Raw genomic sequence first — 13,951 nt, 5'->3', positions numbered from 1 at the left:
ATTGAATGGGGTTGGAGGGTACTCTCAACAACGGGCAAAATGATAAAACAAAAAGAACGAGAAGGAAAAAAGTGAAAAGGAAAGACAAATGAATTAAGGCGATGCTTGCCACGAAGCCGAACGCGCAGACTTACGGACTTCACTGGGCGGAAAAGAAAGCACACACGAAAAGCAAAGGAAGGAAAAGGAAACAAACGAAGGGATTAGTAAAAATGAAAAGGATCGAGAGGAACTATCAGCACATTCGTAGTACTTTGTGGTACGAACTACGAGCGAGTTCACGACACACAACACAGGAAACAGAGAGGGAGATGGAGGAGGAGTTGGCATTTCTGGCCCTCATTGCAATTCCCAAGCAGGGGCCATGTATCGCTGTATTGGTGTAACGGATAGATTACGAGATATGACTGGTGGCTGTGCTACGGATTGGGATTAATCCATCTGTAACGGGCTACGAATTCTGATTAGATGAGAAGAATCAGTTCATGGTTGAAGTCTTAACAAGCTTAATAATCATCAGATATGATTCTTGAATGAGATGGTAGTCTGCATATGTTTTAGCAGCACCGACATCATGAAACATGTGTTTTCGCAGGGCCATACCGTATTGTATTTAAACACGGGAACTAAGTCAACAAAACCATACCCAATTAGGCCAAAGATTTCATACAACGCTAAGCAGTTTTGGGCTTAAATCCCGAACTCAGAGTCATGTGATGTCGAAGGATCGTCCAATGACGTTGACGCAGATCTAACCAGAAGAAGCTGGCTAATTTTAGCATCACGTGCATAATCTGTCTTATGTAAGGGAGGTTTCCATATTAGTTAATCGTCTCCACAATTCGACGCCACCTACATCTTTTATCGACCTCCATACTTACTCCTTGACTGTTGAATACCACGAAGAATCTTGCCAGCTAGGAGACAGCCAAGATGGCAGACCAAGCAACCGCAGTAGACGCCAATCTGCCACAAGTAACATTCAAAAAGCGTTCTTCCAAAGCGAAATCCAATTTCCGCAAAAGACCAGCCACTCCACCACCTGCCTCTACTGCTGGTGCCGACTCTGACTCCGATTTCACCTCCTCAGACGACGAAGAAGGCCGAAGAATAAAACGACTACGCAAAACAGCGGCTGTCACGGCATCATCGGCAGCGAACAAACCACATTCCAGACTTGATGAGGATGCACCCGAATACGCCACGGCAGCGCCCTTGGTGAAATCGAATGATGCCACCAAACAGACGAACTGGTATGATGAGGCGCAAGAGAACGGCGGTGATGAGTTGAGCGCGAAGGGTCTTCTCGGAAATACACGCGCAAAACCGGGGACTGTTACTGCCCCATCGATAGATGGGACGTACAAAGGTGCTACGAACTATCAGTCGTTTATACAGAAAAATCCCGATAGCGCAGGAAAACAGTTTGGGCCTATGAAAGCAGCCACAAATATTCGCACAGTCACGTTTACCGATATGGCGCCGGATGTGTGCAAGGATTACAAGAAAACGGGGTATTGCGGATTCGGCGATTCGTGTAAATTCGCTCATATGCGAGAAGATTATAAGCATGGTTGGCAACTTGACAAGGACTGGGAGATTGAAACAAAGGGCAAGAAAGTCGCTGGGCGCACGGTAGCCTCTCTGGAAAAGCGTGGTCAACAAGCTGGCGGAGCAGATGATGAGGATGAGGATGAAGAAATGCTAGAAAAAATCCCGTTTGCGTGCATTATTTGCAAGGAATCATACAAGAATCCGATTGTGACCAAGTGTGGACATTACTTTTGCGAGTCGTGCGCTCTGCAGCGATATAGGAAGAATCCTTCGTGTGCTGCTTGCGGTGCGGGGACTGGAGGTGTTTTTAACACTGCGAAGAAATTGAATCGATTGCTGGAAAAGAAACGTGAAAGAGTTAATAGGAAGCGAGAACAGGCTATTGGCAATGGAGAGGAACTTGAGGATGAACAGGACGCTGCGGCTTGATATCGACCGCAGCTCAGCTGTTTTCATGTGTATATAATCAAAACTTAGAGGGCATCTGGAATCTACAATATGACTTCAAGGCATAGATAGATTCAGGCTATCAATACAGATATTTGTACAGTCCCAACGCCTTTGGATATTAAATAACCCGTCAACCCTTTCGATCAAAATACTTCTCCACCCTCTCAATTAAATCTGCCTTCTTACCCATAACCGACATCTTCTTTTTCGTCAAATACTCCTTCAAAACCGCAACAGTCAACTTTGACAGACTGCCACTATTATAATGACTCTGAACCTCATCTGCCGCATTTCTACCATTACTAGCACTTTCAGTCTTTACTTTCTTAACTGGCTTCTCTTCTGCGGCAGGCTCGTGCTCAGGCTTGCCTCGCTTCGCCAAGGTTGAGGTCTTGGGTTGACCTGTATACATCTTTTGATGTTGTTTTTCGAGTTCCTCGCCCCATTCAAGGACATAATCTCCTGCGCGTTTGTCAATTTGTTTGTATCTGGGTATTGTTTTGTCTTCAGCTTGCTCTGGTAACTCCTCATCTAGCGCTAGGGCTTGTAGTATGCGGTAGTGCCACTGTAAGGCGGGGTTTGGGTATTTGCGAGGGTCGTATTGAGCTTTGGGGAGTTGCAGTTGTTGGACAATAGTGCGCATGTGATCGATAAGTGGCTCTGGGGCTACCACCAGATTTGTCTCCGGGTTTTGACGGATGTCATCTGCAAATGGAAGAGGTAGAATCCACAATCCAGGCGGGAGGAACTGGACTCCATTATCATCCAACTTTTCCTCACCGGCAAGCATAGCAGCCAATACGGGCGTGGCGTTCTTTCGTGCGATGAACCAAACGATGCCAATCTTCTCGTCTTTCAACAATTTTTGATGTAAGGCTGAAAATACCCGAGTCGACCCAACGAATTCGTCTTCGCTCGGGTATATGAAAGTAGGATGTTTGATAGAGGCCCAGATTGGCAGGGATGATCTTGGCTTGAAGCCTATGATTCTGATGACTGGGTCGCCAAAATTACGCAATTTCGCCTGTTCTTCTGCAGTGAAGGATATTTGTTCCCCGCCAAATTTGTACGCTTTTCGTATTTCTCCTTTCTCAACAGTCCTTGCAGTATCGTCCGCAACATGGGTTGTTGTACCTTTTGCTAATTCTGGCTTCTCACCACCAAGCCACACATAACAACTCCTAGATGGCTCTTGGCGCTTGAAGATCAAGTACCCGGTGACAGATATCTTGAAGTCTGGGCTGAACTCCAGGGGTATCTTGAACAAAGCCCGACGGGGAACAGATCTGGAGTTGACGGATGATAGAAGTGAATTAAGCAAGGAGATACCATCACCGCTAGCATTCGGAACTTGAGTTCCAGCCGCTGTGAAAGCGGATGCTTCTGGATCTCCCGGTGCGGTTTTGTAGATGATGTCCTGTTCAATTAGCAATGAATACTTGTCAACTCCTCCTCATTTAACGACTTACATCATAAAACTTTGACCTGTCAAACTCGTGGTCCGGTCTCGAGATTGGGAACAATTCGATAATGACACCCAGGTCGTACAAATCCTTTGCTCGAACAGTAGCTGCAGACCGCATTGTACGGTCATCCGCATGGGGGTTATCACTATCCGTGATTATGAAAAGCCGTCTCGATAGAAAATTCGAAGCTTTCGATGTGAATATCTGATTAGCGCAAAACAGCACATTTGCCATTGAAACCCGCTCCTTCGAGGATACCAATATCTGCTCTGCTTCGTCATCGTCTTCAGCTAATGCACGTAATGATTTTACATCATTTGCATCAGGGACCTCTAGATCTGTGAAAAGGTAACAATGGGGATACGAAAGACCTCCGCAGCTATTTTCATCTTCATCGTAAAATCTAGAAGCTTCTGTTCCATAAAATAATACACCCATCATATCCTTTGGGTTGGAAATAATGCGTTGCTGCATGAGATGATAGGCACATTTGATGGCAGCTTTTGCAGGCGACTGTGGCTGTCCTTTGTTTGACTCTGATGGACGATCCATCAGCATGGAGTCACTGATATCAATAGCAAAGAGTATGGCATCTTTGACAGATTTGTAGCCCTGTGCAGTCAGTAATGAGACAGAGATGAAGCAATAGTATCTCGCATACAGAGTCATCGACCTCCTCGTCCTCCTCCTGATAAATATCATCTTCTGCAGGCGGGTAGCTGTCAGCCATCTTGCCGGTTGCTGATTATACCATGTCTGTAGTTAGTAGAACAAGCAGCCTAACAAAGGACTCTGCTGCCTATCTATGACGTGTCTTGGCGGACGCGTAGTGACACGAAATCCACGTGATCTGGCCACTTTCCCTTTTTCGTGTGATTACTTCCGGCGTAATTTTGATTGGTCCGATCAGTAATGACATCTCGGAGCTCGGAAGCGGTGCCTTAATCGGCGACTGACGTTGTTCATCTTCAGAAAGCCGACAGGAAGTGCAAAAAACGAGCAATTATTATTCAGAAGTTGCTCTTCGTTTCATTCGCTTAGCAGAAGCGCAGCTCTTTTCTTCGCATATGGTGTCTTTTACTTTGTAATTGCAGCTGCTCCTCATTCATGATGGCGGTCCGCACTTCTTTAAGTCTGCCATGTCGCATGATCCCGAATAATATATCTCACAATGTCCGCCCTGCCACGCAACTCGTTAAACGGCCGTTGAACGGACATGGATTTGCGACAGCCACTTCAGTACCTAAGAAGGGCTCCAAAGGGCCTACAGCCATGGTACTATTGAACATGGGTGGTCCATCAAAAGTCGCAGAGGTTGAAGATTTCCTCAGTCGCCTATTTGTACGTTAAACATAACTCCTATTCTATGAAAGAGGAAAACAGACTGATTGACATTGGTCTAGGCCGATGCCGATCTGATCCCTCTCGGTCCGCTTCAAAAATATCTAGGACCTCTCATTGCTCGGCGACGCACACCCAAGATCCAAAAACAGTATTCCGAGATTGGTGGAGGATCGCCTATTCGAAAATGGTCAGAGTATCAATGTGCAGAAATGTGCAAGATTCTCGATGAGATATCCCCGGAGACCGCGCCTCACAAGCCATACGTCGCATTCAGATATGCGGATCCATTGACAGAAAACATGTATAAACAACTACTCGAAGACGGGTTTGGAGGAGGAAATGGTGGCCGAGCTGTCGCCTTCACTCAATATCCTCAGTATTCGTGCTCTACCACAGGCAGTTCTCTTAATGAGCTATGGAAGTGGAGGAATAGGTTAGAAGGGCCACGCTCAGGTCAAGACGGCGACGGTGCGATTCAATGGAGTGTCATTGATCGATGGGCTACGCATCCTGGATTGGTAGAAGCATTTGCGAAGAATATTGAGGACCAGCTAGCCACGTACCCAGAAGAGAAACGATCTTCTGTGGTTATTCTTTTCTCTGCTCATAGTTTACCTATGAGCGTCGTCAACCGAGGTTGGTCCATTCTAGGTCCTTCACAAATAGTGACGACGGAAGAACTGACAAGAACAGGCGATCCATACACGGCGGAAGTTGCGACAACGGTCCACGCAGTTATGCAGCGCCTGGGATTCTCGAACCCTTACCGACTCTGCTGGCAGTCACAAGTTGGACCATCGGCATGGCAAGGAGCTCAAACCAGCCATACTGTTGAGAACTACGTTAAAAAGGGCTTTACCGACATGATCCTTGTTCCTATTGCGTTTACCAGCGACCACATTGAAACTCTCTACGAACTAGACAAGGAAGTGATAGGTGAAGCTGGCCACACTGGTATCAAACGGGCAGAAAGTCTCAATGGCAACCCGACTTTCATTCGCGCCTTAGCCGATATCGCCAAGAATCACTTGCAGTCCGGAGAAAAATGCTCACGACAGATGACGCTGCGCTGTCAAGGGTGTAATAGTGAGCGGTGTTTGGAGCAGAAGAAATTCTTTGCGGGGGATGCTTTGAAATCTCTTGTACGATAGATAGATGTATACATAGATTAGTCAATATCTTATCACGATGTATTGGTATTGAAACATGTAACGAGCCGTTTCGGCCCCAAAAAGGAATGTGTCGGGGTTCGGGCGTGCTGAATAATGTGTGGCTTCATTATTTATGTGCATTATTCGTGTACGTCTGTACATTAGTGTACAAATATGCGCGACCCAGATGCCCATTAATAATCCCCCACCTTATCATGTTACAACTTGGCGTAATCACGCTGTAATTGACGTTATTTATCTCTAAGTCCGATGCACGAAGTTTATCCAGACGTCGCATTGTTATCGGCTCTGTCGCCTGAACACATGTACCAATCACCCGCGTCCAGCACAGTTCCCTATCTTGCTCGGAGTTTAGGTACTTGGCTTGATAAGCCTGGCGTACCCAGCATTCCCACTAAAACCCTACACTTGGGATTGCAGGGGCATAGGGGTCGCCGGAAAGATATAACATAGCCAACATTTTCCATAATCACCGTCGCAGCACAGTTTTGCTCTCATGTCGACCGTAGGAGGCGATGCAGCTATTGCTGTAGACGCTGATCAGGATGCACGTGTCATGCAGCGAAGAGAGTCGTTAGGGTCGGCCGAAATAGCATCGGAAACGTCTCCGTTGTTACCAGCAACAACAACACCCGAGTTGACTGATGAAGAATCCGAATTGCACAACAGTCTGAATAAGCCATGGTTAGGATCGCGGGAATTCGATGCAAAACCACTCTGGAGACGACCCAACGTATGACTTTGTTTTTCCACGTGTTGATCAAAATCTAACACTTTTCAGGTGTGGTATCTCATTCCGCCTACGGCTCTCTTCACGCTTGCCTTTGGAGGTGCAGCCGTGCCCAAAATAAACCTGATCCTCTCTGTTGTGTGTCGAGATTATTTTGCAGATCAAAAGGCCAAGGACCCTACTTTCACATATCTACCCGTCGTGTTCGGAAGTGACAACGATCAATGCCGTATACCAGAGGTCCAGTCAAATGCGGCTCAAATATTACTCTACGTCAACTTGATATCTGGGTTTTTGTCAGCACTAGTTAGCCCACGGTTAGGTGACCTATCTGACAGATATGGCCGTATGCCATTGATGTCTCTCTGTGTTGCGGGTACTCTACTTTCTGAAGTCTTTACAACATTTATCGCAGCATACCCGAACAGCGCTTCAATCAATTGGCTTCTCGTCGCCGCTTTCGTGGATGGTTTATGCGGATCATTCACCCTGGCTCTATCATTGGTACATTCTTACGGAGCCGACTGCACAGCTCCAGAGAGAAGAAATGTCGTCTTTGGATACGTCCATGCGACATTATTTACCGGCATTGCGTTAGGCCCATTTCTTTTTGGACTGCTAATTGAGTATACGGGGAAGCTTTTGGATGTCTTTGTGGCTGTTTTGGTCTGCCACAGCATCTATCTTCTTTCGCTGATATTCCTTGTCCCAGAGTCTTTGTCAAAGGAACGTCAAAATGTTGCGCGAACGAAGCATTTAGCAAAGCCACGGGATGGGGACACCACTTACACGCGATATATGCTACGAGAACTTCACCCATCCAATATCTTCAAACCTTTGGCCATCCTGTGGCCAAAGCCCAAATCCTCGGAAACTTCGCCAGAGCAGCTGGCTCTTTTCAGAAACTTGCGAAAGAATTTGGTCCTAATCGCTGCCATCGATACACTGATGTTTGGCGTGGGAATGGGTACGGTGCAGATTATCATCCTATATGCAGAATATGTCTTTGGCTGGGGCAACTACGAGTCCAGCATATTTGTCTCCGTCACAAACGCCGGACGGGTAATAACATTGCTTGTTATATTACCCACTATAACGAGGCTCGTCCGTGGACCACAACGAAGCAATCAGGCCAACTCCGGAAGCGATTGGCTGGATATCTCTCTTATTCGTCTAGCCATTCTCATCGACCTACTCGGCTACATTGGTTATGCGTCTTCAAAGACTGGGGCGCTTTTCACTTTGTCCGCTCTCGTCGCATCGATTGGAGGAATCGGCCCACCGAGTCTACAATCATCGCTAACGAAACATGTACCTCCTAGTCAGACAGGGCGTATTCTGGGAGCCACGGGACTTTTGCATGCCCTTGCTCGTGTTGTCTCGCCTATTGTATTCAACGGCATCTATAGTGTTACTGTTGGTAAATTTACGCCGGCAGTGTTTGTCTGCCTAGCATCAGTATTTGGTCTAGCAGCTTTCTTGACCTGGTTTATTGTACCCAGTGGTGAGTTTGCTCATACAAACTCCCATCTCGTCAGATAGCTAACTCGCTTCACAGTACATCTACCGGAGTCTCCTCCATCAAGTCCTCCAGAAGACGAAGGCAACAATACATTGGATGCGTGAGCATAATATATGTCACATTCTTTCATCTCTTATTTTAGAATTCGTGTCGTTGCTAATAGTGGACTAAGTCTTTTTTGTTCCGGTCATCCTAGACTATGTTTGGCGCATCATTTAAATATTTATATTCTCATGTACTGGCGTTTTAGGTGATGAAACTTTAGTCAAATTCCTGGAATCTAGAAGAGCTTCTATCCTACATGAATTAATCCCATAGACACTATTTCAGACTATTTAAAAGTACAATATCAACACATCATACGATACGATGGTCTTTCTGCCTGAGGCATTAACACCAAAATAGGCTAAGCGTATGTGTCGGCTCCGGGATTCTTGGCATGGTCGCCCATTTGACCCGAAAAAAATCCCCAAGTAGTTAAACATCATCTATTGTTGATTCCAGCTTATCCTGTTAGGATCCGATTCCAAGCTCAATTGGCCAATCAGTTTGGCATCGTCTCATGATTATCGACTCATTAATATTTCGCTCATTCATCATTTCCTAATGTCCAACTATACAATCCCTTAACCTCCTCGCGTCTCCAGAAACCCGGGGTCATGCTACCGCAGCGTACCAGAACGGCAGTAGTCCCCTCGAGGAACGCTCTCCGAATCCTGCGTCAGTTAGCATTAGCTGGATCAACACTCGGGGGTGTCTGCACAGTCGCTGCAATTACCTACGATGCCCACCGCCGTGCCTCTGTAGCCGAAAAGATTGTTAAGAACAAGCGGACTATACAGACATCGACTCCATACTACAATGCCACTTCGGCCGCGAAGAAACTTGCCTTAATGGTGGAGGCGGCAGAAGCGGGAGAATTCGATGGGTTGGCTTCTTTGAAACAGGGTGGTTGGAATAGATCGTCGCATAGTCATGAGCATAACCGAGTCTCTGACCCCGTGTCTGATTCTGTCGGTGTTGCCGCGGAAGCAGTCAAAGGCCCCGCTACTACGCGACAGTCTTCGAACTACCCAAACCCTTTTACGCATTCAGACTTGGAAGCAGCTGCTAATGACCTGGAACGTGCGACGATTACACGATCGTGGTTGACCAATCGTTCCGAAGCTATTAAATTTTCAGCTTACGATCAGGAAACCGTCGTACCTTCTATTCACGATCAACCTACGACAAATGCGACGGAATCACAACAGGATGAAAGCGCTTTACCAGATGCAGAAGAATATCGTCAAGCAATTCGAACTGTCCGTGATCTCTTCGAAAAAGGCCGAATCATTGAAGCTGCCGAGTTGCTTTTAGAGAAACGCTCGCAGACTAAAGAACGATTTTCTCCAAGGGATCGTGAACTTGCAGTGAACCTATTCTACGCCAATTGCGCGGATGACAATATCTGGGTAGCAAGAAATGTGTTTGAACACATTGAGGAGTTTAGTAGCGTCTCTCCACGTATGTGGAAGACCTTGATTATTGCTTTGACAAAATGCAATGCGATCGAATCGGCTTCACAGCTGATTTTGAAATACAGCGACACGATACAGATACCCTTCTACATGGCGGAACTAGTGATTCGGTGTCTAATCGAGACCCACCGGTTTCGCGAAGCTGCAATAGTGATGTATAGAAACGTCGCCTTCGACACCGATTTCAGTCTTTGCGGCGTGTTTCTGAACAATCTATGGAAGAAGTCGCGGAGTATCGACCTTGTGAATCGAGAGTTTGAAAGGATATTGACGACATTAGCGCGATTCAATCTCAAGCCCACCGCGAAACTCTTTAATCCAATGTTGAGAGCCTATGTTGAGTTCGGTCGACTGAAAGATGCAGAGATCTTGGCGAATGATATGAAAACATTATACGGGGTTTCGCCCACTTGTCGCACCAAGGGCCTGTTACTACTTGGACAGGCATTTGCTTGCAATTGGAAGGAAGTCAAGGATGGCTTGCGAGAAATGCACAATTTAGGCTTGACTTCGGACCGAGGTTTCATCCCAGCTTTTACTTCACTCTTTCTGGAGTATTGGCCTACACATAACGCTGCGGAAATACGTGAATTCTTCATGGACGCTGTCGAGAAATACTCGCTCCAGCCTGATCAGCTTCTCTTTGAGCATGTTTTACAAGCATATATACAAAAAGGGGACCCTGATCTTGTCTCAGAATTAGCCAATCTTGCAAACACTCACGGATGGAAAGTCGAGATAAAAGAAGATCAGTTTTACGAACATCTACAGATCCACCGTCGACGAATGGAGAACAACCCTGTTGGGTTCTGGCAACTGTTGAATGCTGCTCGGGTTAATTATGGCCAGGCAGCAGCTTCTCAACGCATTCTGGGCTATGATCACCGCTCGCTACCCTGGCCAGAAGCCAACTGTATTCCATACACAGATCTTTGGCCGAATTGGTACCGTCGAGCAGTGAATGGTATCATGACTGACAGGCCCCTTGACCAGTACCCATCGCTAGACAAACAACTTGCAGATGTCTTGCATGCCGGTGATTGCGACTCTGCTTTGTGGTTTTATGAGAACGCTTTGGCAGCGGGCTATGTGTTCAAGTCGTACCATATAGACTTAGTGGCTATTGCTATACTTGTGGAGAAAGGCCTTGCTCCTGCCAAAAAGCTTGTTGAAGAGCATTGGGAAAAGGATCTAAAGAATAAAATAGTCGTCATCCCCCAGTTTTTTCTGCAGATTCTGGAGAGCAGCGATGCGTTACCGGACACCGAGCTCATCAAAATGGCAGTGTTCCGATTTTATACTCTGTGCTGGGAAATGCCCAAGCTCGAGTTGAAGCATCAGTTCATGAACCACATGGCAAATCGCCTCATTGAACAGGGACGACCAGAGGCTGCACAGGACTTACTTCTCACGGCATACAAATCTCGATGGGGTCGCCAGTTCGAATTCGACGGAGCATGTATGAGGACCATGCTACGAGCTTTTGTTCTTACTGGTCATCTCAAGGGTATCCGGTGGTGTCTTCTTACAGCGCTGGCACGTCATTCAGCCTGCAACAGGGATTTTATTGTTGATGCACGCCGGGCTTTAGTTACGGGGCATATAAAGAAAGCCGGATGGGTATGGCGAGAGAAAGAACGAGTCGATTTCCTCGATCATCTCGGTAGACTGGTCAGTGTTCTGGAAAGAAAAGCCGCCGAAGACCCTGAGCTCGTTACACTCCTGCAAAACAACAAGAAAAGAAAGCGAATGGCCAAGCAATTCTACCACCCACAGATTCACAGATGGCGCAATGACAAACTGCCGAATCTTCGGAAAATTATTGCGCATTGGGACGAGGAGCGAGAATTAGAATGGATGACTACACAGCCAACGGCCATTTTGCTCACGGAGGACAAGACGTCGAAGTTGTGGAATGAACGACGGGTTTACGAGTTGGAAGGAGAAGTCATGGACTGATGCTATGTACAATTTTATATACTATGATATATGTAAATATGTAAATCACATGTATTTCAAGGACACTCAAGTATATTGTGGCTGCCAGAAAGAAAGGCGGTGACAGTCCACCGATCCAGGGGAAAAAATCAGGAGATGCGCCAATCGATCGGGACACTCGATCACATGTCACGCCACTCCAACTTTTACCTCTGGTTCCTGTCATGCAATAATTATTTTATTCAAATACTTCTCTTTCAACACGGATCAGAGACTGAATGATTGTGTTTCTAGCGATTATTTTTACTGATTGTGTTTCCTGAGTTTTTCTTCTTCCTTTTTCTCATATCAAGTAATTTTCGCCATGTCCAAAACCTCCACCACCGCCGCAACAACTGCGACATCCATTCCAGGCGCAAAACAACTCCCCATCATCGCAGTCAGCAACGAAGACGAGGCCAACAAGACCAAATGGGCCTTCAATGAATCCGAACTTCTCATAATCGGCGCTGGAGTCGCCGGGTGCGCTTTGGCAGTTGCCTTTGGGAAACAAGGCCGTAAAGTCACCGTACTCGAAAGATCGCTCAAGGAACCTGATCGTATCGTGGGCGAGTTGTTACAACCTGGTGGTGTGCAGGCACTTGAACAATTGGGTCTGTTGGATTGTCTGGATGGGATTGATGCTGTTGAAGTGGAAGGGTACGATGTGATTTTCCACGGCACCGAAGTCGAGATTCCATACCCTGCGGATAAAAAGACGGGGATCAGTCCCAAGGGACGAAGTTTCCATCATGGTCGATTTATTATGAAATTACGAGAAGCCGCGCGAAACACGCCCAATGTGACCATAATCGAAGCCACGGCAACATCTTTGATTAAGTCTCAATCAGAAGTTATCGGCGCAGAGGTCAGCGTTGATGGCAAATCGGAGAGTTTCATTGCGCCATTGACCATCGTCGCGGACGGATACGCCTCTAAATTCCGCAAAGATTACCACACACATACACCAGAGGTCAAATCAAGGTTCTGGGGTATAGAGTTGATTGACGCTAAACTGCCCATGCCCCTTCACGGTCACGTCTTTATCGGTGATGGACCACCAGTTCTCATGTATCAGATCGGAACACACGAAACGCGAGCCTTGATTGATATACCTGACAATCTGCCGTCAGCCTCGGTCGAATATGGTGGCGTGAAGAATCATATGAAGAACGTCGTTCTACCATCACTCCCCAAAGACGTACAACCGAGTTTCCTAGCCGCCGTTGAAAACGGCCGGTTAAGGTCAATGCCCAACTCATTCCTTCCTTCTACAACCAACAAGACTCGCGGATTGATTATCATCGGCGATGCATCCAACATGCGCCATCCATTGACCGGTGGTGGTATGACGGTGGCCTTTAATGATGTAGTGGTCCTACGAGATCTCCTCAGTCCTGAGAAAGTGCCCTCATTCAAAGATGCGCCTTCAGTGACCAAGGCTATGAAAACATTCCACTGGGAGAGGAAAAAGACTGCGTCAACCATCAACATCCTAGCGCAAGCTCTATACTCCTTATTCGCCGCAAATGGTATCCCTCCTTTCTCCTCCTATCTTCCTAAACCCACACCGCTAATATACTAGTATAGATCCATACCTCAAAATCCTCCAACGCGGCTGTTTCCGCTACTTTGAAATGGGCATGATTGAAGCACCCTGCGGCATGTTAGCAGGCCTCATCAAACAACCCACCGTCCTAATCCGACATTTCTTCGCCGTCGCTTTCTTGTCTATATACATGAATTACGCAGAGACGCCGGTTTATCTCTGGCCTCTTGCATTTTGGCAGGGTTGTGCTGTTCTGTGGACGGCGTGTAAAGTTATTATGCCTTATGTGTTTGCGGAGTTGAGGCGGTAATCTTTGCGTCTTGAAAGGGAAATAAAAGTGAAGTGATCGATAGACTAGATGGTCATCGGTATGGCATAGTGATGTAAGATACTGGGGTCGGTTTCCTTTTGTCATTCGATGCAGTCGAAAGATTGTGTCTGATTTTATTCTGTATAGACTTATCTTCCTCTCAGTGTCTACTGTATATAATTACTACCTAATGATAATATCACTCAACCAAATCCATTACTCATTCTTTCATTGTTTCTTTTCCTATTTATGATACTAAGTACAATCAATGCTAATGAAGTTGTGTATCACTCAAACATGCTCCCCTCCTCATTCGCATCAAATCAAAAGGGAGGGAGAAAAGGGTGCAAAAGTACA

The 13,951-nt window shown here is 46.5% G+C and overlaps 6 protein-coding genes across 7 annotated transcripts, besides 1 other annotated feature; 5 read left to right on the top strand and 1 right to left on the bottom strand.

The window, feature by feature from the left end:
• Positions 1-149: 149 nt before the first annotated feature.
• Positions 150-232: a sequence feature (T-rich).
• A 701-nt stretch (positions 233-933) lies between these two features.
• Positions 934-1,983, top strand: TSTA_054250 (CCCH and RING finger protein (Znf183), putative; the record flags this gene model as incomplete). Its single annotated transcript, XM_002486980.1, has 2 exons — positions 934-1,793; positions 1,815-1,983. The coding sequence occupies 2 exons, from the start codon at positions 934-936 to the stop codon at positions 1,981-1,983; spliced, it is 1,029 nt and encodes a 342-aa protein (XP_002487025.1).
• A 151-nt stretch (positions 1,984-2,134) lies between these two features.
• Positions 2,135-4,237, bottom strand: TSTA_054240 (DSB repair complex subunit Ku70, putative; the record flags this gene model as incomplete). Of its 2 annotated transcripts, XM_002486978.1 has the most annotated exons (3): positions 4,132-4,228; positions 3,474-4,082; positions 2,135-3,421 (listed from the first exon to the last, which is right to left on the bottom strand). In XM_002486978.1, the coding sequence occupies exons 1-3, from the start codon at positions 4,198-4,200 to the stop codon at positions 2,135-2,137; spliced, it is 1,965 nt and encodes a 654-aa protein (XP_002487023.1). In that variant the 5' UTR covers positions 4,201-4,228. The 2 variants fall into 2 exon arrangements, with proteins under 2 accessions (XP_002487023.1, XP_002487024.1); XM_002486979.1 differs by having other exon boundaries at positions 3,474-4,237.
• Positions 4,238-4,458: 221 nt separating this feature from the next.
• Positions 4,459-6,016, top strand: TSTA_054230 (mitochondrial ferrochelatase, putative). Its single transcript, XM_002486977.1, has 3 exons — positions 4,459-4,811; positions 4,874-5,450; positions 5,508-6,016. Exons 1-3 carry the CDS (start codon positions 4,578-4,580, stop codon positions 5,963-5,965), a joined length of 1,269 nt encoding a protein of 422 aa, XP_002487022.1. The 5' UTR covers positions 4,459-4,577; the 3' UTR covers positions 5,966-6,016.
• Positions 6,017-6,482: 466 nt separating this feature from the next.
• Positions 6,483-8,539, top strand: TSTA_054220 (tetracycline-efflux transporter, putative; the record flags this gene model as incomplete). The annotated part of the gene is made up of 3 exons (XM_002486976.1): positions 6,483-6,719; positions 6,768-8,220; positions 8,275-8,539. 3 exons carry the CDS (start codon positions 6,483-6,485, stop codon positions 8,340-8,342), a joined length of 1,758 nt encoding a protein of 585 aa, XP_002487021.1. The 3' UTR covers positions 8,343-8,539.
• Positions 8,540-8,897: 358 nt separating this feature from the next.
• On the top strand, positions 8,898-11,783 carry TSTA_054210 (pentatricopeptide repeat protein; the record flags this gene model as incomplete). The annotated part of the gene is made up of 2 exons (XM_002486975.1): positions 8,898-9,868; positions 9,920-11,783. 2 exons carry the CDS (start codon positions 8,898-8,900, stop codon positions 11,715-11,717), a joined length of 2,769 nt encoding a protein of 922 aa, XP_002487020.1. The 3' UTR covers positions 11,718-11,783.
• A 175-nt stretch (positions 11,784-11,958) lies between these two features.
• TSTA_054200 (squalene monooxygenase Erg1) lies at positions 11,959-13,816 on the top strand. The gene is made up of 2 exons (XM_002486974.1): positions 11,959-13,267; positions 13,326-13,816. The coding sequence occupies exons 1-2, from the start codon at positions 12,061-12,063 to the stop codon at positions 13,592-13,594; spliced, it is 1,476 nt and encodes a 491-aa protein (XP_002487019.1). The 5' UTR covers positions 11,959-12,060; the 3' UTR covers positions 13,595-13,816.
• Positions 13,817-13,951: the final 135 nt, after the last annotated feature.

The sequence above is a fragment of the Talaromyces stipitatus genome, genomic scaffold (assembly GCF_000003125.1).
Source record: "Talaromyces stipitatus ATCC 10500 scf_1105507295487 genomic scaffold, whole genome shotgun sequence".
NCBI classification, from domain to species: domain Eukaryota; kingdom Fungi; phylum Ascomycota; class Eurotiomycetes; order Eurotiales; family Trichocomaceae; genus Talaromyces; species Talaromyces stipitatus.
The sequence above is the reverse complement of the archived record's forward strand: the minus strand, read 5'-3'. Positions and strand labels throughout refer to the sequence as shown.

Coding starts and splice junctions, on each gene's coding strand:
- TSTA_054230 (XM_002486977.1), top strand. CDS start 4,578: ATGATGGCGGTCCGCACTTCTTTAAGTCTGCCATGTCGCATGATCCCG. Junction 4,812..4,873: donor ATTTCCTCAGTCGCCTATTT/GTACGTTAAACA, acceptor ACATTGGTCTAG/GCCGATGCCGATCTGATCCC. Junction 5,451..5,507: donor TATGAGCGTCGTCAACCGAG/GTTGGTCCATTC, acceptor TGACAAGAACAG/GCGATCCATACACGGCGGAA.
- TSTA_054200 (XM_002486974.1), top strand. CDS start 12,061: ATGTCCAAAACCTCCACCACCGCCGCAACAACTGCGACATCCATTCCA. Junction 13,268..13,325: donor CTCCTTATTCGCCGCAAATG/GTATCCCTCCTT, acceptor ATACTAGTATAG/ATCCATACCTCAAAATCCTC.